Source organism: Filicampus tigris, chromosome 9 (genome assembly GCF_054856515.1).
Source record: "Filicampus tigris isolate MCC_2025a chromosome 9, RoL_Ftig_1.0, whole genome shotgun sequence".
Classification (NCBI taxonomy): domain Eukaryota; kingdom Metazoa; phylum Chordata; class Actinopteri; order Syngnathiformes; family Syngnathidae; genus Filicampus; species Filicampus tigris.
Genome location: NC_141225.1, coordinates 12,051,597 through 12,078,310, shown reverse-complemented (window position 1 = coordinate 12,078,310; position 26,714 = coordinate 12,051,597). Strand labels below are relative to the sequence as shown.

At 41.1% G+C, this 26,714-nt stretch overlaps 2 protein-coding genes across 2 annotated transcripts in view; one reads left to right on the top strand and one right to left on the bottom strand.

Annotated features, from left to right (window-relative positions):
- The window catches only part of poc1a (POC1 centriolar protein A), a 33,105-nt gene that overhangs the window by 1,168 nt on the left and 5,223 nt on the right, over positions 1 to 26,714 (top strand). Inside the window, exons 2-10 of the mRNA XM_086041342.1 lie at positions 4,113 to 4,197; positions 4,297 to 4,468; positions 4,733 to 4,912; positions 4,980 to 5,087; positions 5,174 to 5,289; positions 7,292 to 7,425; positions 10,181 to 10,249; positions 10,366 to 10,395; positions 24,593 to 24,820. Of these exons, the coding sequence (XP_085897468.1) occupies positions 4,113 to 4,197; positions 4,297 to 4,468; positions 4,733 to 4,912; positions 4,980 to 5,087; positions 5,174 to 5,289; positions 7,292 to 7,425; positions 10,181 to 10,249; positions 10,366 to 10,395; positions 24,593 to 24,820 (1,122 nt within the window). The remainder of the gene's footprint in view (positions 1 to 4,112; positions 4,198 to 4,296; positions 4,469 to 4,732; positions 4,913 to 4,979; positions 5,088 to 5,173; positions 5,290 to 7,291; positions 7,426 to 10,180; positions 10,250 to 10,365; positions 10,396 to 24,592; positions 24,821 to 26,714) is intronic.
- On the bottom strand, positions 2,138 to 3,258 carry LOC147141953 (B9 domain-containing protein 2). Its single transcript, XM_086041343.1, has one exon. The coding sequence runs from the start codon at positions 2,924 to 2,926 to the stop codon at positions 2,399 to 2,401; it is 528 nt and encodes a 175-aa protein (XP_085897469.1). The 5' UTR covers positions 2,927 to 3,258; the 3' UTR covers positions 2,138 to 2,398.

Here is a 26,714-nt window from a genome sequence, read left to right as displayed (position 1 = left end):
AGCAGTAAATTAAAACACAAATTAATGATACTAACACATATATAGTAGACACCAGAAAACAGCCGAACAGTGTCAGTCTCATGTTAGGTTGAAAGTCAAAGAATGAAAATGTGTCTTCAAACGAGTTTTTAAAATGGACAGAGAGCTCCTAACATTTAATGGAAGGTTGTTCCAGAGGGAAGGACCAGCAACAGAAAAGGCTTGATCCCCTCTAAGGCTCCACTTAGTCCTTGGCAACTCTAGTCGCGTTTGGTTTGTATACCTGAGGCACCGGGCAGGTGCGTAAGGGGTGGAGGAGCTCAGCGAGGTACGCTGGTGTGAGGCCATTTAAAGATATGAAGACAAATAGAAGTATCTTAAAATGAACTCTAAAACGCACTGGGAGCCAGTGAAGGGAGGCCAGAATTTAGGTTACGTGTTCCCTCTGCCGAGCTCCAGTTAGGTGGTGGGCAGCAGCATTTTGGACCAACTGGAGATGCTTGAGGGAGGACTGACTGACTCCAAAATAAAGTGCACTATAGTAATCTTGCCGAGATGTAACGAAGACATGGATTTACGGTTTCGGTTATGGTGCTGTTGTCGTCGTACAGATCTGTTCTTAAAAAGGCATCTTAATTTTAAATAAAAGCAGAAACTGCAAAAAAAAACCTTCTTAACACATCTATTTAACAATTAAAAAAAAGACTAACAATATTTCCAACTGTCAACACTGAATATTGTATTGATTGCCTGAACTCGGTATTTTTGCATTTAGTAAGATATTTTAGTGCGCTTCACTGAGGAGCTTTGTCATTCTTGCTGGCAGGGAGGCAAGTGGGGCTGTGATCAAGCTCTTTCTTTTTGCATTGATGCTACTTTTTAAATACATTTTAAAATGTCACATACCCCCAGAAGTGCCTTCACGTACAGTACCTCCAGGGGTACGCATAACCCCATTTGTGAACCACTGCCCTAATACAGGTGTAATTATGCAACCAAAATATATGCACCATTACTATGAAGTGTGGAGTAATATCATTTAAAGTGTAATGTAATGATGAAATATAAACTTTTATGAATCATGTGTTTATTGATCCAAAAAGGAGGTTTGTTTTAAACATTTACATTCTTTGTACATGTGAGCTTTTAGTGTAACAGTTGGTTACTGTGAGTGAACGCTATCATGCTGTGTTAAATATTTAATTGACATAAAGGGGTGTCAAGCTTGTTTTCATAATGGGCCACATCGTAGCTTGCCTGCAGGGAGGGCGGTTATAATGCTGAAATCATGTACTTTAAATGTTTAATAACGAGAGATGTAATGGTACACTAAAAATCTTGGTTCGGTACATAATACCTTGGTTTCAAGTTCACATTGGGTGCAGTAATGACACAATATCTTAAACCAACTGCTTCTCTTTTGAGTAAATAGGGACAGATTTAATGGCATTGAAAATTAAGCACCAAGACATCTTAAATAATTTCTTTAGAGAAAAGTTCAGTATAAATTACAGATAGAATGTTTTTTTTCAGGGCCGTGCTGATACGATTTTTAGTATACAAGGAGGCCGATAACTGATATTTGGAGCCGATATTCATTTGCAGCAAAAAATAAAATAGTGGTTTCAAAATCTAAAAAAAATTCACTCTTAACTTTGTTAAAACGTCTTTAACCATATACGGTATGGATTTAACAGTTTTTCAGATTTGAATAATATTGATTTTTTTGGGTTATTAGTATTATAAATGTTTGCCAATATACTGTACATCTTTGTTGTCAAATTCTAACAAAAAAGGGAGCTCACAGGGTCATCAGCATGTCTTCAAAAGATAAATGAAAACTTAAGCAATAGCTCCATATATTTTCTACAGCTGTTTATGGATTTGCCGCAGGGCTACAATGTCAGGCAGTTATACTTTTTATCCCTTAACTGTTCTGTGAGGGGAACCCCAACAAGTGCCCCAGCGTATTACATAATTGCTCCTACATTTGGGTGTTAGCGTTTTCATGGCTCGTTTTAAACCGAAGTTAAGGACACATTGTGCTAAGCCTTCAGGGGCCGTTTAAAATGACGCGGAAGGTCAGGTGTAATGGTGTAAAATGTCTGTCAAATATCCAGTAATTTTTGATAGGAAAATAAGACAGGGATTTGGGGAATATATTTAAGGTAATTTAATGAAAATGTATCATATTCAAGCCTCAAACGTGACAATACAACATATTTATTCCAAGTATACCTTTATATATGTTTTTAATATTTTATTGATTGGTTCTTTCACCAAAGAACAAAAACATGACTGTGTTGAGCTGAATATAACCCCTTTAATAACTTTGTGCAACTCTTATTCGGTAGTTCATATCTAAAAATTCTCATATAAGAAAAAAAGGGCACAAAAAGAAGCAGCTGATTTTTTTGTGTCAACTCTCGACGCCGTATTTGTCAAAGTGTCTCATGATGATGCCGAGCTCCAGCTCGACGGTGCCCATGGCCGCGGTATGCAGCCTGTATCTGTCCGCCCCGCTGTAGATGAGATCGGGGCTCCTGAGCTGCGGCCCCCCGCCGACAAACATTCGTGACAGCTCCTCCTGCCAGGAGCCGAGGGGTCTCCACGTACAGCAGCTGACTCGATGATGTCCCGGGCTGGAGGGGACGTGGCAGTAGCCGTACCCGAACAACTCGCACCGACCGAACGAGTCCTGGTGCCACACCTGGAGGTGGATCTTGGGCCACCCTTGGAGACCCTTGGTGGCGTAATGCAGGTCAATGGGATGGCACCAGTACGCCATGTCTCCCGTCTGGGGGCTGTCCACTTGAGTTTGGCCCTGCTTCAAGCCGGAGAGAAGACGCCACCCTCCGCCAGTGTGAACCCCCCATTTGCAAAAGAGACTGTTCCGAGGGAAGCCCGTGGCCCCAACCAGCTGACCTATGATGTGCAGCTCGGCCATGCCACGAAAAATCCACTCTGGCGTGGCAAAACAAGTCTTTATGTCCACTTCGCACGCGAGTGTCACGGACTTACGTCTCCTTGACAACACCGTTGGTTACATGCACGCTCGTTGCCTCGCGTTTTGCATGTCAGCCGGTCTAAGAAGCTCCCCTTTGCATTGGAATGTATCACCCGAGTCGTCAACTTTTTATGAAGAATGCGTCGAACGACTACTCGCAATGCTGCGATGGATGCATAAAGCTGGTCCGAAAAGACAAATGCCAGGGACGACCAAATGTGAAAGAGTTTCTTCTTCGTCGCGTGGGAGCAAATCCAATCGGAACAGCGCCATCATCCGGGTATAAGGCTGATAATGATGAACTGCTATATTAGGCACACATTTTTAATATTTTTTGTTTCTATTGGAATGGGAAGAAATTATAGTCATCGAAGCACTGTGTGTCCGTGTGTGTAGATACATTGTAATCAATGTAGATCAGGGATGGGCAGCTAAAATGCTGGCGTGGGTCACAATTTGTCAACATGCATGGGAGGGTTTGCGGGAGAGGGGGGCGGTTCTGGGGCCACAGAGGATCACGCATTTCCTAACCAGATGCATGACAAAAATGGACAAATAATCAAGTGTTGCCCATCCCAGATGTAGATGATTAGGTGGAAAAAAATAATGATGCAAATTGTAATAATAATAATAATAATAATAATAGTGGCAGTTACTATTACTATTGTTGAAATAAAAGCAGGGGGAAAATTATAAATAGAAATTATATTTAGACAAAAAAAATGAGTGACCAATTAATCATTCGTCTCTGGTCTCCGGGCAGATATAATGTGCAAATACAAATTTCTGGCCACAGAGTACATGTGTACACACAATACACATTCATGATAATGCATTCCTGGACAGTTAGGTCATTAAATGGAACACACCTTGTCTAAAAACACTAAACTGACAGGACATTGCGAAGGTTACCGTAGTCTGCAGACTAGCATATCATCTCTCCAGCAATCGTGTGCCCGCAGCGGAACTCAAACCATGACCCTGTGGTTCCAAAGTCTGAGTCCTTCGAGATGAGCTACATTCTATACTGTATCCAAATACTATGGCATTGCCTACATTATATTTTCGTTATTTTTGTGGACAGACATGCATGATGTTTTAAGCTCATCTCTCCCTATCCATATAGCCTGATCCGACACTTGAGCGTAATTTCAAGGGTCACAAGGATGCCGTGACGAGTGTGGACTTCAGCAGCAACTTGAATCAGATCGGTAACTGCTCTATGCATTTATAAATCTCTTTTAATTTGATTTGTGTTTTCCGACAACTGCTTACCTAACCTCATTCACACCTGGATCGTCATCCTCCAGCCACAAGCTCCACAGACTGCAGTGTGATGATCTGGAATATGAAACCTCAGAGGCGTGCATATCGTTTTGACGGGCATGAAGACTCCGTCACCTCCATCCATTTTTCACCCTCCGGACACCTGGTGGCCTCCTCCTCCAAAGACAAGACTGTGCGTCTTTGGGTGCCCAACATGTAGGTTATTTTTTTCCCCCTGCCAGGACACATACAAAATTAGTTTTTTTGATTTCTTTCGTGTATGTTATGTATGGTTCATTCTATTAGATAATGATGGGTTTTAAAGTCCAAGATTGTTGATCAACGTGAATATAATTCCCGTCACCTAATAGCATTTTATAGGTATTATTGTAGCTAATGTAGAGCATTTGGTGCTTAGTTGTATTGCTCATATTGTACTGAGCAGCTAGACCCCTGTTTGTATGTTTGTGGGTTTTACAGGAAGGCTCAGTCAACCGTATTCAAGGCTCACACGGCCAGCGTGCGTAGTGTGAATTTTTCCGGGGACGGTCAGTCTCTGGTCACGGCGTCCGATGACAAGACGGTCAAGGTGTGGGCCCTCCACCGACAAAAGTTCCTGTTCTCCCTCAACCAGCATATCAACTGGGTCCGCTGTGCCAGGTATGAAACGTTTTGCGAACCCTAATTGATCTGCAACCTCATTATTTCATGCATGCATTTCTTGCAGGTTTTCTCCGGACAACCGCTTGATTATATCCTCGAGTGATGACAAAACAATTAAGCTGTGGGACAAAAACAGCAGGGAATGTATTCATTCCTTCTACGAACATGCAGGGTGATCACTTCCTTACAAGAATTTGACCAACGCAAACATGTTTTTGTTCATTCATTAAGTTCATTTTTCTTTCCTCTATCCTCAAGTTATGCAAACCATGTGGATTTCCATCCCAGTGGAACATGCATCGCTGCAGCCAGCACTGACAATTCGGTCAAGGTGTGGGACATTCGATCCCTTAAGATGCTGCAACATTACCAAGGTAAAGAGTCAAACCATCTCGCTATTATTTTACATCATTACAGCACGTTAACTTTAAGGTTACGTTCAACTGTGTGTCTGGATTAGTTTGCATTCATGATTTCTTTCATTGTCATTACATCAAATGTTGAGGGGGCCATTTTGTCTGTCTACTGCTCTGTTGTTTTCATTAGCTCCCCTTAATGGATTTCAGCTGCCAGAGCTAATAATGGATAATGACACTGGCCTGTAACAATCTTCCTTTTCTCCGCCTCCGCTTCATTGTGTTGATTAAATTCACAAGTTCCCAGACTGATGTCGTAAAATTATGGTGTTAATAAAATATGATTCACTTGGTTTAAGTGCCTTGGTTAAATTCTGTTTTGTTTAGGTTGTTTTGATGCGGCCCCATTATCTGTAATGTGGATGTGTTGTAAACCACATACAAGGAAACCTCCAAATTCACAACTGGCCCACAAAGTGGTACAGTTTGGAGGTCAACCACGGCAACTTTCTAGAAAAGGTCGAGTTATGCTCCTGTGTAACTTAAGCTCAGTGGGCACCAGAGCATTAACATGTGGTGATAATCAAAACCTTTGAAATGTAATTTTTTATTTTATTTTTATTGTTTTTAACTTGGCGGCACGGTGGTCGACTGGTTAGCACGTCCGCCTCACAGTTCAGAGGTCGTGGGTTCGAACCCGGCCCCGGCCTCCCTGTGTGGAGTTTGCATGTTGTCCCCGTGCCTGCGTGGGTTTTCTCCGGGTACTCCGGTTTCCTCCCACATTCCAAAAACATGCATGGTAAGTTGAATGGACTCTCTAAATTGCTCCTAGGTGTGATTGTGAGTGCGGATGTTTGTCTCTGTGTGCCCTGCGATTGGCTGGCAACCAGTCCAGGGTGTCCCCCGCCTACTGCCCAAAGACAGCTGGGATAGGCTCCAGCACGCCCCACGACCCTTGTGAGGATAAGCGGTACAGATAATGGATGGATGGATGTTTTTAACTTAGGAAAGGTGCTCCGGGCATTATCAGCAATACAATTGATTAAAAATCAACGACAGTCTACATGACCCTGGTAAAATTTGAACAGGGGTGTGTGGACTTTGTAGCAAGTAATATGTTTTTGTGTGTGTGTTTGTTTTATCATGCTGTGGTTAACTATATACTTGTTGTACAGTACGACTGTTAGGCATGGTAAAATGGTATTTAAAATGTCGCATGATGGCAACTGTGTGAGCCTTGAACACATGAATTTACTCTACATCATTTGTTATGGGAAAATAGAAATTAATTAATTAGAAAAATATTAATTGGAGGTTAACCAGTATCATGGAACAGATTGTGTTCCACTTCGGAACACGTAATGCGATTCGATACGAGCGCTTCATTAAAAATGAATGCCTCAGTTTTGAGAGGGAAAATTTTACCATCTGATTTTTTTTTAAAATTGTGCCTGTAGTTTGCATCCTACAGAGAAGTGAGGAAGTTTTGATACCGTTTTTGTCATTACACTGTGGAGGTGTTTCTATTAATCTTGTTGCCAGTGAGTGACCGCAGTTGAGGACAGCCATCAGCTGTTCTCTATCATCTTTCAGCCAACAGAGGGCGCCTGTGGTTCACGGAAAACCTGCTGGGCTCATTTGGCTCTGTCAAGAATCCAATTACTTCGGTGCATGCCGGCATGAATCAAATGTGATTATCAGAGCTTGCCACAGGCTAGAGCAATTGACATCATCATTTGTGTGAATGTAAACATGATGTCAACCCACCATTAAGGCACAGTGTGAGGAGAGGCATAAAATACAGTAGGTGGGACATATAAAATGGTGGAAATGGAGAAAACACAAGCAATTCTGCTGCAATCGATCATGTGCGTAATTGCTTTGAATTATGCAGGTAGGTTAATTATGTGTAAAAGGCCTCTGAGGTTCATGTGGTGCCAGGCTGCCCGACCAATACAAGTGTATTTAAGGCTGAGGAAAGTTTTATAATACAGTATTTGTGTATTTGTGTTCTCTGTAGTCCACAATGGCGTTGTGAACAGTTTGTCTTTCCATCCGTCTGGTAATTTCCTCCTCACCGCATCCAACGATTCCACAACCAAGATACTGGACCTCGTGGAGGGAAAGCTGTTGTTCACACTGCACGGACACCAGGTATAAACACGCACACATGCACACCTAAATACTTTATACCCTGGACAAATCTTGAATTTTAAAGGACTGTAAACTGAGCGTAAACTCAAATAATGCTAGGCTAAAGGGAAGAGACAATCTGTCGGTTCAGGTCAGGGGTCACCAATCTTTTTTGAAAATAAAAAATGTTCCCAGTTCCAGTTTTGATACACATTTCTGAAATAACACATTTTCTCAAGTTACATTGGATTTTGTTATTATTAATAATTGATTAGTTGATATTCATCTATGAATCACTGATCATGTCAATGCTTTCTGACAATCAGCACTTTTCTAACAAGGTAGGAAACATCAATAAATACGAAGATGCAACACTTTCGACAAATCTTTGCAATTTTCAAACGATGACTTCTACAACATTTCTAGGTAATCACGATATCCGATCACGAGTGAGCTACAGCATTATTAGACCAGGTGTGCGGGACACTCCTTGGGGGCTACCTGGTGCCCGTGGGCACCAAATTGGTGCTGACAGGTTTAGGTCATCATGAGCATTGCACTCCACTCTTTATGTCAACTAGCTGCATGTTTTCTTCCATGAAGTAGTATGTTCATTTAATCCACCCCCCCACCCCCAATTTGTACATGTGTATACAGTTTATTTTAGTACCTGCCAGGCAAGCAGCCCACTCATAATGACTCATCTCCGAAACAGGACTGTGTTTCTTCCTCTGTTCGTGTGGATCCTCTCCTCCTTCTCCTCCTCCTCTTCGTCTTCCTTCTCTTTGTTTTGGCTCCTTCCTTTTGTCCAGCGTCAACTCTACTCTGTCTGTTCTCACAGCTTTGATATACTCACTTTAGACCTGACTGGACTGGCAGGCCAACAACCAGTGAAAATGTATCGATCTAACACATTTTTGTGTCCCACGCGTGATGTCTTTCTACCTCACTTCACACTAGTCCACTCTTTGTACCAATAAAAAAAAAAAAAAAGACTACATCATATCTCGCTTCTCACACCGCTGAAGTTGTCATCTCTTGCACACGCTCTCCATTTGTCTGATTGTTCTTTTTGGCTCAGTGCTGACTCCAATCTGCTGGAGCTGGGAGCTCTCGCAGTACAAATTCAAATGAAATCAAATTAAGAAAATCTGGCTTCTAAAATCACACAAAAAGCAGGAGACAGCCGTCCAGGATTTTCAGTTTTAATGCTTCTACTGTGTTTCTACTTTTTACACTTAAATAACAGCTGAGAACAGACCCTCGCCACCCACAACGCATACCAGTTGTCCCTGCAATTAATAATCACAGCAGCAAGTTGGCCTGGTCTCATGCAAATTAGCCACGCGGTCGTCTTTTCGGTGCATGCATCTTCTGTCCAGGCTGCTCAGTACAATATGACTAAGTCATCAAAAATAATAATAATAATAATGTACAGCTGCTTGCATTCTTCCTCCCCATTCGTCACCACAATCATAGATAGATTAGAATGCCTGTTCAAAAACGTTCCTTAAAACATTGTCTTTACAGTCAACAAATATTTTATAGTGGAGACAGTGTCACCGTGGAATGGGTTTATTCAATTTCTGTTATGCCTTTTGGGAAAATTATTTCAAATCAGTGGTCAGCCTGCATCCTGAAAAAGATTGCGGCGGCGTTGCATAGAGGTTTCACTGTATTATTTGCCTCTCCCCATCAGTAAGGGTGTGAAGGTTAATGTAACGGCTTCCCCAACACCACTTTTGATGGTGCTTCTACAGGTAGAGTGTGAAGCGTTATGTGGTGCGGACCTCCGTTTTCATTTGTATGCTGCACTCATGTGTCAGAACACACAAATGAGGTAATCTAGTGGTCCTGCCATTGATTTCATCACTACATAAAGCTAAGGAATAAGATGGTGGGGAGCAAACCTCATGAATGATGTCAAGTTGTTCCTGAAATTATATATCATGAGCCATGCAGTTTTAGGGTGAAAGGTAGAGTTGTGTTCAGGCAATGTCCAGGTTATGGGATGGAGGCAGGCACACTCTAAAAACAGTTGGGTTAAAAATAACACAATTTTGGATCAAAAATGGACCGATCCACTAACTGGGTCAATTTGACCCACTTTCTAGGTTGTTTTGTACAAAACTACCCATTTCTTAGGTTGTTTTTTCCAAAAATAACCCAGAAAGTTGGGTCAATTTGACCCAAGTAGTGGATCGGTCCATTTTTTATTTTTATTTTTACCCAAATTTGTGTTATTTTTAATCCAACTGTTCTTAGAGTGTACAAGTCACTGTTGGAGTAAAGAGTTGAAGAATCCACGTATCATTGAATGTCTACCCCCCCCCCCCCCCCCCAAAAAAAAGTACAGTACTGTGTGTTTGTCTAGCCGTGGCAAGTGCCAGCCTGGCAGCAGGCATTAGTCAGAGCAGAAACAGAACATACTGTCTGTCATGTTGTCGGGTTGCCATAGTGACACTGTCTGCTTCGCTCAGGTGCTTCTGGGAAAGCATTCCTCACACAAACCGGCCTGTCTGGGTGCCAGCCGCGCATAGGACGCAGCTCCCTTTTTATTATTTCCACTCTCCTTGTGTGTCTTTTGTTTCCATTCCTTTATCCTGACACCCCCAGGTGTTCATTGCTGGCTCTGACCAGAGTTTGACCCCTGCCCACCTGCGGCTCTGCTTTTTTTTTATTGGTTCCCCGTGCCCCCATGCAGGTTCAGTAGTTAGCAGAGGAGTCGTCAGGTAAGACAAAAACACAATGTGATCTCGCCTCTATTTCTCCACAGGGTCCGGTAAATTGTGTGGCCTTTTCCAGAACAGGAGAGTACTTCGCTTCTGGAGGCTCTGATGAACAGGTGATCACTCTGTTCCAGCCTGTTAAGATGCATTTTATAGCGAAAACTATCCCTAAAACCATTCATGTACATGCTGTGTTTGGAAAATGATGTGACAATTTTGCACTGACCTGCAGGTGATGGTGTGGAAGAGCAACTTTGATGAGGTTAGTGACACAGAGAGGGTGCAGCAGTCATCACACCAGGTGCCATATTCCATATGCCAATGTGCCAATATTCTAAATCTGAAAATTTAAGATACTGTCGTATTAGGGCAGGGCAGTATGGCCTTTTCCCACAAAAATCGGATTTCCCATTTATAAAATTTTTCTACTTTGCTTATAGAAAATGCAAACGACAATGAAATTAGTTTCCCCTTCCCGCTTTAGCTTGTATCAACTTATAAAGAAATAACAGTTTTTTAAATTTTACTGACAATCTGAAAAGGAGTTTTTCCTCTTAAATCTAAAATCTTCTCCTTTGTAAAAACATATGTGGACATGATCCTTAATAAATTAGCAATTCAAATGTTCAACAATTTAATAGAATATAGTGAGTTGTCAAACTATACAAGTATTTGCGGCTTGGAAGCACATACCTCGGGTCAAAAGTTTCCGACGTAGTGAAAACGCTGCTTTTTTGCTTAGTTACTTGAAAAAAAAAAGTTACTGAAGGGTGAGAAAAGTCACTAACTTGGCATTCAATTGTTGATTATGAATTTATTTTCTTTGGGAATAATGACTTCTTCCTACTCCTTTTCAGACTAGCAGTACATGTTCTCATTTGAGATATTTATATTGTGGATTTTTGTTTTGTTTTTACGGTTCTTGTTTTATGACTGCCCATTCGAAATCAACTTCAGTCAGTCAACCAATCAAAAAACAATAAAAGGTGCTATCGTAAACTTGCTTCTCTCTGGTCGCTGCCATGTTCAGTGTCAGCACTGCGTGTCACCGAGGACACACTTTGAACTATGGAATCCGCTTTTTTTCTTTCCTACACCTTTTCCCACTAAACTACAGTCTAGGCTGGTATCTGCTATCGATTAAAACAAAAGTGGCCTTACAAATAAACTTGAATTAATTGATAAACTTGATCATCGGCCAACCCTACTGTGTGCAATAATAAATGTCACATTTTTATCTGTTTATTACTTACACTTAATTCTGAAATGTTATCAAAGAAAGGCATCCCTACAGATTCTTGCAAAACAAATTATAGCTCATAGTTTATAGAGAAAAATGGCTAGGACTTGATAAGTTTTTCTACCGTTTCCTACTCCTTTTTACCATATAATCTTGATTCTTTTTTTTTCATTTTGATTTTTGTTTTATGCCTTTATGTGTTTGTATGTTCAATAAATCAATCAATCAATCAATATGCAGAAAAATATTCACGTACAATATAAATGGTATGCTTGCATATTACCATAATCTCACAGGTTCACGTACAGGTTTCTGCAAATATTTACAGCTAGTGTAAAAATAAACACACGGCACCCACATGGTACAGATGCCCCAGTGTTTAGTGTTTTCATGCCGCCTTTCCCCTCCAAGCATATTGCAGCCTTTGAAGTCTGGTGTATTTCACATCCATACCTCTCATGCAGGACGACCAATACCTAGCTCGTCCTGCACTTTCACTTTGATGTGAAATACTTTCATCCCCATTTCCTGACTTCATGAAGTAATTTGCATATTAATCTAATCTCTGTTTATATTATGACAGAATTCTTTAATGCGATATTCACATACACAGTAGGTTGTGTAAGTCTCAAGTAATGATAATGAGGCTCCTGAAACACCTTTATAAGACCTTAACCAAGGCCAATACAGTATATCGTTGCTGTTCTGTGAAAAACACTTATCTCCGATTTTGGAAACTTTTTAAATTTTCACTTTAATGCGATTTCTGTAACGGGGGAAACATGATTCAGCTAAAAAATAAGAAAATGAAAAACAAAATGGAGGTAAGTTTTTTTCACATGACAGCGACGATATGACAAAATGCAGTCACTGTTTGCCTAAAATTGAAATTGAAATTTGTGTTTGTTGGTTTTGCTGTCATCCAAGTTAGGTTGATTAAATACTTCCTTTTTAGTGCTTGTATAATGTTGCAATTGCAATAACAACAAAAGAAAGTAACCTTACAAAATGTTATCCAATGTATTCAATGTACATTTCTGTTGTGTGGCTACCACCCCAAACAACAGTAAATGCCATAGTCATTGTATGCTGAAAATATCCAGACTCAAAAAGACTTTTAAGCCATTTATGTGTGTGTCTAGTTTATGTCAGAGATGCAGTACAGCATCTTTAATTCTATCTTTTTGCCTGTGGCATTGATTGCACACATTTTCAGTTGCAGATGTGTGTGATTACTGTCAGAAACTAACTGGCTGTGGTATTAAACAAAGACTGCCGGGGAAATTATATCAAGAGCACTCCATACCTTTCGCAGAATATTCATCCATCTATTTTCCATAGCACTTGTCCTTAATAGAGTCAAGGGTGAGCTGCAACCTCTCTCCAGCTGACTTTGGGCCAGAGGCAGGGTAGACCCGAGCCGAGATTCAAACCTACAACTTCTCGACTGTGAGGCAGACGTCTTAACCACTACTTCACAGTGCTGTCTTAAAGAAGACATGCATTTTTTCAAATTTAAAAAGTTTTTTTTTTTTTTTCTCTTGCTGAAATATGCCTGTTTCAGGGTGGTTGTAATGTTACATGCAAATGAGCCACTACTTACCCTGCCGTATGGCTTTCATTACCATGACAACGAGGGGCGGCGCTAGGGAGCTGGCTACCCATTGAGCCAGAAAAAAATCGAACGCAAACTGTGAAGACCTGGCAAGCTCCCATAACGAAAAAAAAAACCCTGCTTGAAGGCGTGACCTCATCACCAAACTGTGAACACGGATGTGTGTGGCGCATGCAGTTGACTGATCGCCAAACGCAAATATACCATAATTCGACAAAATTTGGAAGAGCTCACAGACACTTCTTTGGAAATCGGCAGCTTGAAAAAATTGTACTTGGTTGTGTAATTTTACACGTGGGTGAGCAGGCACTTGAGAGACTTTTTAGACAAGCAATTAAAAAGCCAATTTTCCCTAATATGTCCCTTAACAATTGTAAATTCATAAAGCCCTTTTACTCTTCCACCACCTTTTTCCTGTGTTGATGTTCAGTATAAACCACAACAACATCGAATGTGGAGACAAGATTTTTCCAACTTGGAGGGGTGGAGCTGAGTCAGAAGAGAGGTGAGACGAGATGAATGGCTAATGTTTGACATTGACATGATGGCATGTCAGAGGTGTGAGGTGTAGGGCCCAACACTCGTTCTTGCCTTTCTATTTTTCAAATCTCCCACTCCAGTCCTGTAGGAGGCAGTATTGTGCGTTAGGGTCCAATATATCCAATATGGTATAGTAGTTCGTTATGGATTATTGGCTGTTCCTTGATTATTTTATTTTATTTTTTGGGGGGTGTTTTTTGTTTTGTTTGCTGAAATAAAATATATTTAAATTAGTAATGCACTTTTTTTTCTTTTTTTTTTTACACAATGAAATTAATGATTTTTATTAGTAGTCTGCTCAAAGAATCGATGCGGGATCACATGACTGCGCGCCTCTTCACAATACACGTATTGATACAGAGGCTTCAGAATCGATTTTGCACATTCATTCAAAAGGTTTCCCGGTGTGTCTCTGAAAGCTGCTCCTTCCAGTGCAGTGCGCACACATCTCAACCAGGCGTGGAACTGGCAGTAAAACGGAAGCACTCCTTACAGTAGAGGAAGAAAACATATTTGCCATCCAGCCATAAAAATATCATTTGGGTATACATATGACTTTCTTAAAATACTATGTAAAGTAATGTAAAATAATGTAAAATATTGACATGCGTATCACCTTGAAGGTGAATCGGGATACACATGTATCGCGATACATATTGTATCGTGACCCCTGTATCTTGATACGCATTGCTTATGAGGTTATTGGCAATACCGAGCCCTAATATTTAGATGTTTGTTTTAATCTAATTTCCAGAGTTATCATATCAATCTAAACCTAATCCAAAAATTCTAAACTCCTTTTTCAACACGGGTGTTGCATTGACAAGTTACATGTGGCTCAACTACACATAGTTGACGTCATGATGCTCATCAACAGTCAACAAAGTAGTCATGTGAATCAGCAGCACCTCTACTGATCGCAGTTGTGTAAGTAGTGCACTCCATTTTGCCTCAGTTAATCAAAAATCAACTCCACACATTTTACAAGGTTCTTAATGATCAAATTAATTGATTACTATGTTCATTGATAATTAGAATTAACTAAATGAACCTGCGCTAGTGAAAGCATTCTGTCAATGCGTTTGGATGCACAGTTGTTATGGGAATAAAGATGTTTATTATATCTAATCACAGTGCATTACTTAAAGCACTTCTCAAGATCTCCCCTCCAAGATGACATTTAAAGTTGATCCTTAGATAGGAAGATGTGTTTTTAACGGATTATACACTCTCGGAGCAAATAATGGACAGACTAAAAAGTAAACAAGTTCGTAGGGCATTGCGGCTATTAGTTCTCTTTAAATATTAAAATGCTTTGTCAAATATCGCTTTCGCACTAAAAAGGGGAAGGTGCTTGCAGGGAGGGGAGGAAACCCCAGGGAAGGGTTTAGATTTCAATCCTTTCAACCTGCCGCAGTCTTACTTACATCAACAAGGGCAAAGCCAAGGTCTTCGCATGCACAACACTCAGCATCCTCCTTTCTTCTTGCCCTTATTGATCGCTGCCCTGCCCACGGACCAGAGCCACACTCAATGATCAATTGTTGTACTTTCACATACCCGATTGGTTAGGTCTGGGCGATATGGCTGAAAAGTGTATCACGATATAAGGATGTCACATTGATCGATAGCAGAGCTGGGCATCGCCTTTACCGCCACAGAGTTCTCGTCTGCATATTTAAACGACCCACGTGGTCCCAGTCGGTCCGAGTCAGCCAAACGGCGTCGAGAACGGTCTTAACCTGGACCACGTCGCACGGAGGTGCAAAGTAGCAAAGTAAGAAAAAAAACCCAAAATAAAACGGTGTTGTGTACCGTTGCGGTCCCACAGACGCAATGACGTGCCACATATTGTTTTGATTTCACCGATCATCACGCTGTGCGCGCGTGTGTCAGTTGTTTTTGATAATTTTTATTTGTTTAGTGACGTCTGCTCGTGTGACACCTGCGTGTGACGTGAAGATTACATTCTCGACGCTGATTGGCTGTCGCCGACGAGGGTCGGACTGGGACCATGGGGGTCGTTTAAATGTGCAGTTGGGAACTCGGTGGCGGTTAGGTGATGCCCAGCTCTGATCAAAAGCTATAATTATTGATTTTTTCTTATTTTATTTTATTTATTTATTTTTTACCATTCAAAATAAGGTCCCAGAGAAAAAAGTTAAATTTAGATCATTTCCTTTAACATGTATTTAACTTTTAATCAGAGGTCAATGCAACTATGAAAAGGTCAAACAAACTGGATAATATAATGATTAAATAAACGCCTTTTGAAACAAATTTGCTTAGTACGGCTGGGCGATGTAGCTGAAAAGTGTTTGTTTGGAAAAAGTATTTCATTTTCACCGATTTTTTTTTTTTTTTACCTATTTAACATTAAAGAAGTTAAAGAAAAGAAGGTAAGGTTAAGCCTCACTTTCATTCAGCGTACATGCGTGTGTGCACTTCTTCGCTGATTCGGCTTCCTCTTACACATTAAAATGAAGTGTTTCTCTCAGAGAAATACATACATGTATGCAACATAGTTATTTAGACTCCATGACTGCACACGGATAATCCATTTTAATTAAGGTTCGTTTCTGGGCTTTCATTCATCTCTTGTTTTCTGAATTGTCACCTACGAGTTGCAACATTGGCATCGATGCCAGGTGACACACCAGGAAAGTGCCACCTTCCTCTGCTTTGCTTTTCATGTATTATTTATCCATTCAGAATTCATTATTTATAGCGCCTCTTTCATCTGCCACGTGTGTGTGTCGCCTGAGAGGAAAGGGAAGAAGTGAAAAAATGACACCCTCTTGCTTAAACAGTAGTCTGTTAGAAATGGATTTCAAATGCTTTGTGGATTTAGGCGTAAACAACCAACAAGAAGAGAGGTTCTAATAACGAGAGGTAAATCTTCCTCGCTTAGTGGTGCTTTGAAGTGAAGTGGGATTATGCAGTGAATAGAATGCGTGAAAGTGTTTTACCACCAGAATGAACATAGACAGCTCATCAAAATAAAATCTGTTTTTTTTTCAAGCAATGTGTATACATCCAATGATGTAACTGTAATGAGACAATTACACTCATTCAGACATTCACCAAAGTGTCACACGGAATTACCCTGAAACATACATTGTATTTTCAAATACAATTATTTATCCTAAATAAGAAAATAGTTTGGTCGGAGATGCTCCAAAGAAATTTGTCGTACACCTTTGCACGACACTCTACTATATGAGGGAATAAGTCCACTCCACCCATTCAGCAGTAAAATGATCACAGTTCCCCTTTCAAAATGGCGTATTAAACACGACTCACTCACTGGTATGGGAAAAAAAAATCCCCCAAAAATCAGGGTCAGGATTTTCATGCTGCATTTATTGGCAGCAAGGGGGGAATGAAACTAAAAGATTTTTTGTCAGCAAGTATTTGTTGTATGCGCTAGGGATAGACCGATTATCGGCACCGATATTTCCCTTTTTGACGAATATCAGCATCAGCCTTTTTTAAAACTCTGCTGGCCGATAATAAATCAATTTAAAACTGTGGAAATGAAAACAAAGATATGTGAAAGTTTACCATTTCTGTCATTATTACATTTTGGACGACTTCATTTACTGTAGAAAACTACATGGTGCTAATGTTTAAGTTTTCATTTAACTTTTTAAGACATGCTGACAACCCTGGGTGCTCCCTGAACTTTTTGTCCGAATGTTATAACAGAGATGTATATTGCCCCAAAATTCTTGTTATAATAATAATAATAGTTGAAAAAAAAACATTATGCAAACCTGAAACATTGTTCAATAAACGTGCTTAAGACGTTGCAACAAAGTTAAGAGTAATTTTTTCTTACGATTTTGATGCCAATATTTTATATGAATATCGGCTCCAAATATCGGTTATCGGCCCCCTTTGACTACTAATAATCGGTATCGGCCCTGAAAAAAGGATATCGGTCTATCTCTAGTATGTGCCCCCACTAGTCTAAACATGGTATTCTGATTAATACAGTATTGCATTTGCGGAAGAAGAATTAAACAGATTAAGCTATCCAATTTCATCCCTCTCATTGTGCTGTCATTTTGGCCAATACCGTCCTGTGCTGCTGACTGAAATTGACATCGCCTGACAGCTCACCTTTTTTTCTGGGTTTGTTCACATGACAATGGCAGTGCGAGCCCAAGGGCAGTCGTGATGTCAAATTCAATCGACAGCAGAGAGCGCTGTTGGCCAAAATGGCGACTCCTTGAAGTGATGAAAATGGATGGATTAAGCGGCGTAGTTCTTTGTCCACAAATGCAGTATTATCCGCAATACCTTGTTTAGACTGCAGGGGCACATTTCAAATCTTGATTTTTTTTTTTTTTTTTTTTTTCTTTTTTCAAAGTACATTTTTTCGTTTACCTCCCATTTAAGGCCTCCTGTCTGCGTTTTTAAGCGTAACCAAGTTTTGAAAGATCCTTCCTCACTATGCTCTGCATCCGCTCACAACCCAATACCGCCTTAGGCTACAATTTATTTAATCAGGAAGAGATTGACTAATGAGAGCAATGCATGGAGGGAAAGGCCGCTCACCGTTGTAGCTACCCCCCTCGGAATCAAATCTACAGGGAATTCCAAAGTAGCTCATTTGATATGCTGATCTGTGTCTGTGCTTGGATGCGAGGCCGCACGATGGTTTTCCAGTCATGGGCACGCCACCAGAAACACGGAGGCCTGTTTGTTCAACACAATAAGTCAGCTTTAAAATGAGCTCTTGCCCAGCCGAAGACTGAGAATGCGTGTGGTAGCAGTGTTTCTGATTTCTTCAGTGCTCACCACAGCTGAGCAAGTCTTTGTGTGTGTGTGTGTGCGCGCGTGCGCGTGTGCGAGCGCCATCCATAGCTGACAGGCAGATCAGCTCTCTCTTATCACATCCGCCCTAATCTCCCCCGCCTCCCCCCTCGTCTCTAGCTTCACATCTGGGTCTTTCTCCCGCTCACGTGTTCAGGCAGACGAGCTGCACGCTCGCAACAGGCTTCCCTTCACAGCTCAACACGCACACATAAACACACACACATGCACACTCCACTGCACTGCACTGCACGGCTTTCGGATGCGGAGGGACAGAGAAGACTTCCAAAGCATCATGAACTTCTGTTCCCTCTTTGCCATTGTTTTCATTGTGCTGCTGCACAGTACATGCATAGGACTGCGATGTTGAGAGCTCTTTGAAGTTACTGAAACCAAGTCCCTTACTTGCTGGTAATGATGTGAGGGTCCAAAATCTACAAATTGAAAAGATGATGTAACGTACAGTAGACTGAAGCCATACTGGCTTTCTGTGCAGATGGTGCTGTAGAGTCCTACGCAAGAGAGATCTCAGTAAAAATATTACACGCAACAATAATTGATATGCATAAAACATCCCTGAGTGATGGAGCTAAACGAGCAAAACTAACGTCATTCCCAGAGAGAGGAAAATGCATCTTCCCCGGCACAGTAGAGTGTTTGAGTCCAAGATTCAATGAGAAATTATAAATAGAGAAGAGGATAACTGGCGATGCCAAAACTTGAGAAATGAACCGAAAATCTAGAAAAGGACAGTCAAGGAAATGCATCATTAAAACCAAGCTCAACTAACAAGCAGCTTTCAAAGGAATCCAAATGCTACATCATTCCCGTACTAATCAATCATAAGCAATTTCCAGTTCAAAAATGCATCTGCCAGTGCTAGAACCGATGACATTTTGTGGCAAATATATAATGGATGACTGATGGAAAATATTCATCCAGCCTGCCTGTTTCTATTGACAGAAAATCTATGCCAACTCAGATCAGTCTGGAGGAATTCTCTTTTTTTTTTGTAATTTTACTCGTCTTTGAAGAAAGATATGGAGACTCCTTAATCAAAAGTGGAGTCAAGTCACTGAAGTACCCGAATGTACGGTGCGGGCGCGCTCTTTAATTAATTAACCACCGTTGGTTGAGCAGTGAAATAATCCACAAAACAAAAACTGTATGATATAGCTCCTGCTGTTCAGTGTACGGTTCTTTCACTGTATCTTAAAGGTTTGTATGATTAGAGCAAGTTATGTTGACAGTGGGGAATTGATTGCATTTGCCAGCAGGAGATGGAAGGGGTAACATGAGAGAAAGAAAAAGATGTGGCTGGGCATGGTTGAGGACTAGATCGTAGCAGGAGTCAAAGAGGGCAGATAATGGGCCAGTGGAGCGAGAGAACATCAGCAGAAAAAAAACGGAGAATGAAAGGTAGGAGCGTGGAGGAAAGGTGCAGCTGATTGCTGCAGTAAAAGGGAAGTAAAGGTAATCCAAAGAAATATCTGTAATATACAGTAATAAGCATCACGAGCAGTTAACTCACAAGATCTAGTCGCACTACATGCTATGGTGGTGACTATCTTTTGGAGCGATCCGTGATTTCCTATGATCATTTCTTTAGCAAAGTGGCAACCGTAGTCATTTGAAGAGATTTGTGTTCCATGATCTGTGAATATGCTCACGATGTCCAAAGGTCCTTTCAAAGTCAGTCTGTCCGTCCATGATCTACTCATGGAAGCCCTACATGAAAATCCCACAGAGCAAAGTCGAAGCCGAGATTCAAAACCAGAAACTCTCGTCCACCAAAACTGTTATATGCCTGTGAATATTCTCATTCATCCATGTCCTTTCCTTCTCAGGGCATTGAATTTATAGAAACTAGACTGTTGTGATTGTCTCAGGGCCGTCGCACACTGAGCGATACGGTGGAACTCCACTCAACACGCACGCACTGCCACGAGATTGCACGAGAGGCCGAGTCTCGGCCACTGGTTTTGTGGCGATTCAAAATTGGAATCGAACTTGCACAATGTGGCGAGGTCACAAAATATAAGCAATCAAAATAAGATTTCACAAAGGCGAAAAATAAATTTCCGGAGCGAGACACAGCCACCCACCACGCGCTGCCAAGTGATAGAAATACAGTACAGTACACATATTGTGTTGTACAACAATACTTCACAATTTTTATAATTTCATGTCCCTGTGGTTGAACTAGCGAGGCTTATGGTAAAAATGTACGCGAGCAGCATTCATACCACGCCAGTTGCATTCAAATGAATGGGAGCGAGCTCCGCCTTTTCAATACGTATATCCCTATTTTTTTCATCTTTAAAAAAAAATGGAGCTTAATCTACTTTGAAAATGGAAGGCAACTAATTGCATCAATTTATCAAGTAGTTTTAAAAAACATATTCTTTGTTAAAACAACTTAGGATTTCAAGGTGTGAAGTATAAATTTGCAAGTAAATCCTACTTGAGTTTTTGTTTTCATCCTACTTGAGTTTTTCTTTTAGTGTTTGAGTTGAGTTACTTATTTGAGTTTTAAACGAAACTTTTATGAGTAGATGCCACTTACTTTTTAATAAAAGTCTTTTCAAGTTGTATCTAGCTTGATTAGCAACATTTGATTAGCTAAACGGTAGTTCATATACCAAAAATGTGTTACAAATTAAAGCAAGCGAAGTGTTCTAAACCACTTCTTTTCAAGTTCATTTAGCCTAATTAATATATGTGCTCCTATATATTTTGAGCATTCGACTTTGACAACTTGATCCTCTCCAACAGTAACTGAAAGACAAAGTCATCAACACTCTAGCTAGCTAGCTAGCTAGCTAGCTAGAAGTCACCTTCTAACAATATGACGAGGGCCTCAGTATTTTCACTCCCCAAGAGCATTGTTCAGTGACAGTTTTAAAGAAGCTGAAATGAACAGAATTCTCCTGGATGAATTACTACCTGGACTAAAACAGGTACAGATGGACTGAGAAAAAAAAAAGTATAACAGGGTGCACATGAAGACAGAATGAGGCATGAAATACACAAATCCCATCATGCAACAGCCGCTCTGATCTGTGGCCCATCCAACTATGCAATTGGGTTTATTTTTGATGTAGTTTGGCAGTACTTAACATGACTCCTTGAGATGACGGAAGTACCTCTTGTTAAGGAGACAATTCACAATTTCTTGTGTTTTTCAGAAAGGAAAACTAATTCTAAATTCTAATAATTGTGTTAAGACTCCAAAATAATGTTTTTATTGTTGACATTACAACCTAACACTGCGTAACCATTACAAGTGTTCAAGATGCTTTTTTTTCAATGCATGGTAAGTGGAAATCACTGGTTGGGCCCGTTGGTGGTGTAGTGTTTCACTAAATTTGCATGGGATTAAATGCTACTCAGTGCTCAATTTTCAAACAACCTGGGATTGCCTTCTGATCAGTTTGGTTACATAGATGAATGGGTGTGATGATCACTCATGACATTGCACTGGCCTCATACTCAGGTTTCTGGTTTGTTTATTTTTTAGTGTGGCTGGGGGTAGTGTGAAAGGGTTTCTCATGACAAAAATGATGCCCTTTGTTCAGAGAGCGATGCCCGTTTGGTGTTCCAGCCCATTAAATCGTTAGCATTAGAATGTAGCTGAATAGTCTTTTGGTAATGGCATACAATCTCGCATTTCTTTTTTTTTTTTTTTTTTTTTTTTTTTTTACATGTCTTGGAATACTGTATGTGTAAATTGTAATGGTAGCGCTAGCTGGGTGAAAGTATGCCAATGAGTCAGGCTGCATGACTTCAGAGCTTTGGCACCTCAATAAAATGCCCCTGTGAGTGTTATGACTAACACCTGGGTTGGAAAGAGCCTCGTAGCGTTCAAGAATTTTTTCACGTTTCAGCATCCTTTTGTATCAAGTTGTACAAGCCAGCCACACGCTTGCGTCCCAGCTTGCGTCCCAGCTTGCGTCCATCTCTCTCATAAAAATGTTCTCCTCTTGTGTGTCAGTATTTGCCTGTGCTTGTGAGGTTTGTAGTGCAGCATGCAAGGTCCATTGATGGATGGCTGCTTTCAAATCAAAGTTTCATTTGGGCCTCAGGAAATTTTCCACTGTTGGTTTTCCACTCCAGGTGATTCATTAGTAGGGGTGGTTACTATGTGTGCTGAGTTGGTGCGCACATACAGTTTGTGTTTACATTTGAGCACATCAGCGCTTTTGCCTGACTGTGTGTGTAAGGCCACTGTAGTACAAAACATGTTCAACTTTCAGGACCGGCTGTAAAAATGCCACCTGAAGACGTTAGGAAGTGCTCTATCGTGTGAAATATTTATGTGTGGAATGCAGAATACAAACGGTTCAACAAGATGTTTTGTCGTCTATTCTTGAGTTCAAAATGAAAGAGCAATTGGATGTATAAGAAAATCAGTGCCGAAAAATACATCCAGCAAGTAAATGTCCGATTCAGAAGAAGGCGATATAAACCGAATACAGATGTGAAATCTTGAGGAGGGGGAATGGAAAACAACTGAATGGTCATAAATCAGAATGTCGCACGCTCTACTGTTGCTTAATGCATATGATAATGTGAATCATATGCCAAGGCCTTCGTGTTCAGCGGATAACACATTCTTCACTCGTGAGGCATAATGGGCCAAAATGTTGGGCTGCTCTTTTCACCATCATCGTGTATACACCACTGAGGGAATTTGAGGACATGTTCATCCTTCAGTGGCGTTATAAGGATATGTAGATTTCATACTGATCTGTTTTACGTAAGCTGTTTTGGTTGGCCTGCGCTGACCCCTTGTAAGCAATGAAGCAGCTGTTGTAATACAGTACAAACGAAGGATGCACGATACCGCCATTTTCCCTGCTTTCTACAAGTACTTAAATTTGAGTACTCGCCGAAACAGAGTACCAGTGCTTCATGATGACATTACGTCTTAAATGGGATGATGATAGTTCAAAAACACAAAATACAAACTTTTCTCGAAACATGGCTGACGTTTCAGCCAAATCTAACACTTTTTAGAGGAACCACTTGTCATCCATCCATCCATTATCTGTACCGCTTCTCCTCACAAGGGTCGCGGGGCGTGCTGGAGCCTATCCCCAGCTGTCTTTTGGGCAGTAGGCGGGGGACACCCTGAACTGGTTGCCAGCCAATCGCAGGGCACACAGAGACAAACATCCGCACTCACAATCACACCTAGGGGCAATTTAGAGTATCCAATCAACTTACCATGCATGTTTTTGGAATGTGGGAGGAAACCGGAGTACTCGGAGAAAACCCACGCAGGCACGGGGAGAACATGCAAACTCCACACAGGGAGGCCGGAGCCGGGATCGAACCCACGACCTCTGAACTGTGAGGCGGACGTGCTAACCAGTCGACCACCGTGCCGCCACTTGTCATTAATGACATTTTAATATCGAACTGCGTGTTTTTCTTTCAGTCTTCCCAAATGTATCCTGTAACAAAATGATTTTTCAGTCAGGTGGCACGACTTTGTCTACTTGTTTGGATGTTTTATGTCGGGCTGATAAAGTGGTATCAGTCTGTAGTATCTGAGCATTTTTTTTAGTTACACCAAAAACTAAACCGATTTGTTCTTTTGTGCGAAAGTAACATACTTTGCAAATCGCTTATGCTTTCTGTAAATCGAAACGCAAAAGCTAACCAGAATGTTTCCAGACTGTGACTTTGTGTCTCCCCCTTCCGTAGTTTGATCATTTGAGGCCAGCACAGATTTCTGCTCCTTTTGGGTTACTCCCAATTCTGTGGAAAATAAGTCTGTCACTACCAATGTATAGTTTGAAAATACATGTTCGAGCATGCTCTCTGTGTTTTAAGATAATTATTTTGTTTGGTGCGGAAAGTAGTCATTTGCCACCCACTCATTGCAGCATACTCATGCTCTTAGTTTTCAGTCACTTAGACATGTTGAAATAGCTTACCTCCGTGAGTTATCCCTGCACAAGCATTTTATTGTAGGGTGTACCGTCATTTCCTGTTAGGTTTATGACAGGTTTAGAATTTGGAGTCCGGTTCAGGCTTGTATGTTATGGTTTAAACTTTGAGGTTAGCGTTTTAGTTTAATGTTTGGGATTGAAGTTAGGATTTGGGTTTGAAGTTGAGATTCAGGCTTCAAGTTAGAGTTAGGATTTCAATTTCATTTTTTAAGACAGGGTTACATTTTTAAGATACGTTTTTGCGTGGCAAGATAGTAACTGTTTCTGTTCCCTGCGATTTCAGGCCCCAGAACCGGCCCAAACAGCTGCCAAAATAGTCCGTCGTCACAGCGGAGCCATGCATCCCAACACCCAAAGGAGTTCGAGCATCAGTTCCACCTCCACCCACGCAAAGGTCCAAGGCCCGGCTCAGCCCTCGCGCAAGGAGCCACATGCCTTGGAGGAAAGCAAGACCCCTGGCCTAACCAGCACGCTTGAACACATTATGGGTCAACTGGATATTCTCACGCAGGTAAGTGGACGTCGGGCTCATTTTTGGTGGCCTGCGCCGCACCACCCACTCATGCAGTGGAGAACAAAAGCTTCCTTTTACTTCTCAACACGTCGGCCGGAAATGGTTTCAGCAGCATGGACACAAAAATGATTGCATAACTGCCGTCCGTCTATGGCGCTTGGCACTGCATCCAAATGGTTGATTAATCACATATCGTTCAGTTCAAGCAAACGTTGCCACCCAAAAACTTGTGTTCACTAATTGGTTGTAATCCTCTGTTTTTATTGTCAGCAGTATCTCCTCTGTGTTGTTTTATCCATGTTTGAGTCATGAATTATGGATCCTTAGATGATGTGAGGAGGTATTTGTAGAGCCCTTTTCATAACTGCAACTGTGTTTCAGCAATATTTTATATCTGACTACTTTCAAAAGCTATGTTCTTCTCATTGGGGTGTTCCACTTATGGTCTCCACGGGTGCAAAGCTTACCATGTAGCTCTGTCAATATATACCAAGCGCCACAAATAGAGCGTCAAATGAATGGAGTGTCTACAAATTCCAAGCCGGGTGTTGTCGAATGAGGACATGTCGCTGAGGAATCTTTGCAGTCAAACATATGGATGGTCATGTGTACAAACCTGCATGGGATCCTGTAAGAAAAAAAATGCAGCAAATAGCTCAGCGAGGCAGGCCGCAGCACGCTTTGTCACCCATTTCACATTTCACCACGAATACATGCTTCCTTCAAGTCTGAAAACTGAACCCCGAGAATGACAACGGGAATATCTGACACAGTGACCACTCACGGAATGCACTCTAACCTCTGCTGTCATCACATGTCAACTCAAGAGGAGAGCTTTGGCCTCACTGGATGGCATCCGTTACCACAATTTCTCTTTACCACTTTACGATACACCAGCCGAGCTATCAAATAAGGCAAATGTGAGCATATTGTAACACCCATGCTATTAGGAACACACAAATAACTACCAAATACGTACTTTCTTCCTTCACCATTCAGCTCTTTGAAACGCTCACAGTCGAGGAATCTGAGGGAAGCAAATGAATTATTCAGCATACGACAGAAGCTTCCAAAGACACACTTTGCTGTCTTAGCTGTTTTTCACTTGTCCACCCACCACCCCACCCAGTTGTCAGTTGCCCCCCCCCCCCCCCATACTGTATGTACAGCACAATACCCTATGTATTTAACCGCTATATATCACCCTCTACAATTGTCTTTTTCACTGAAGCCGGAATGCTTTTTGAATGTCATCCTTCATTCGTTTTATTAAAGCAGTGCAGGGAAGTTTAGCTGTGGTTTCAAGAAACATGTTCCAATACATTCCAGGGATGTAACAGGAGAATAACCCAATTTCTCTGATTAAAGAGTTTTTCCTGTGGAAGGAGCCAGTCAAACTATTAGTGTTAATATCAATATCAACAGCCCCTGATTTGTGCATCTTTAGTCTAACAATTTCATAATATGTCATGTCATGGTTTGAATTTTTTTGCAAAGCTTTGATGGATTTTTTAAATGGTATTAGCGCTCACACTATCGAAAGTCCGTTTTACCAAATGAGTTACGGTTTTAATAAGTTATTAGTAAATATGAAAACCAGCCCATATGTAGGACGCCTCTTTCACATTGCTTTGAAAATACACTTTAGAAGCTGGCCTACTTCCTCTCCGTAAGGCTTTTGAGCTTCATGTCCTTGAGCCACGCTAACATGTAATGTTTGCATGTTAACGATTTAGAGCAAGGGCGTCCCACTCCGGTCCTCGAGGTCCGCAATCCAACTTGTTTTGGATGTCATTTTTGTTCGCTCTTCCCCAACATATTGCGTTTTTAACTCATTTTGGATCTTTATTCCTCACTTTTCTCTTGAAGCAGTTGGGCATCAACAACAGTC

What these genes read in the sequence shown, in the direction of transcription:
- LOC147141953 (XM_086041343.1), bottom strand. Translation starts at nt 2,926, where the DNA reads ATGGCCGAGCTGCACATCATAGGTCAGCTGGTTGGGGCCACGGGCTTC.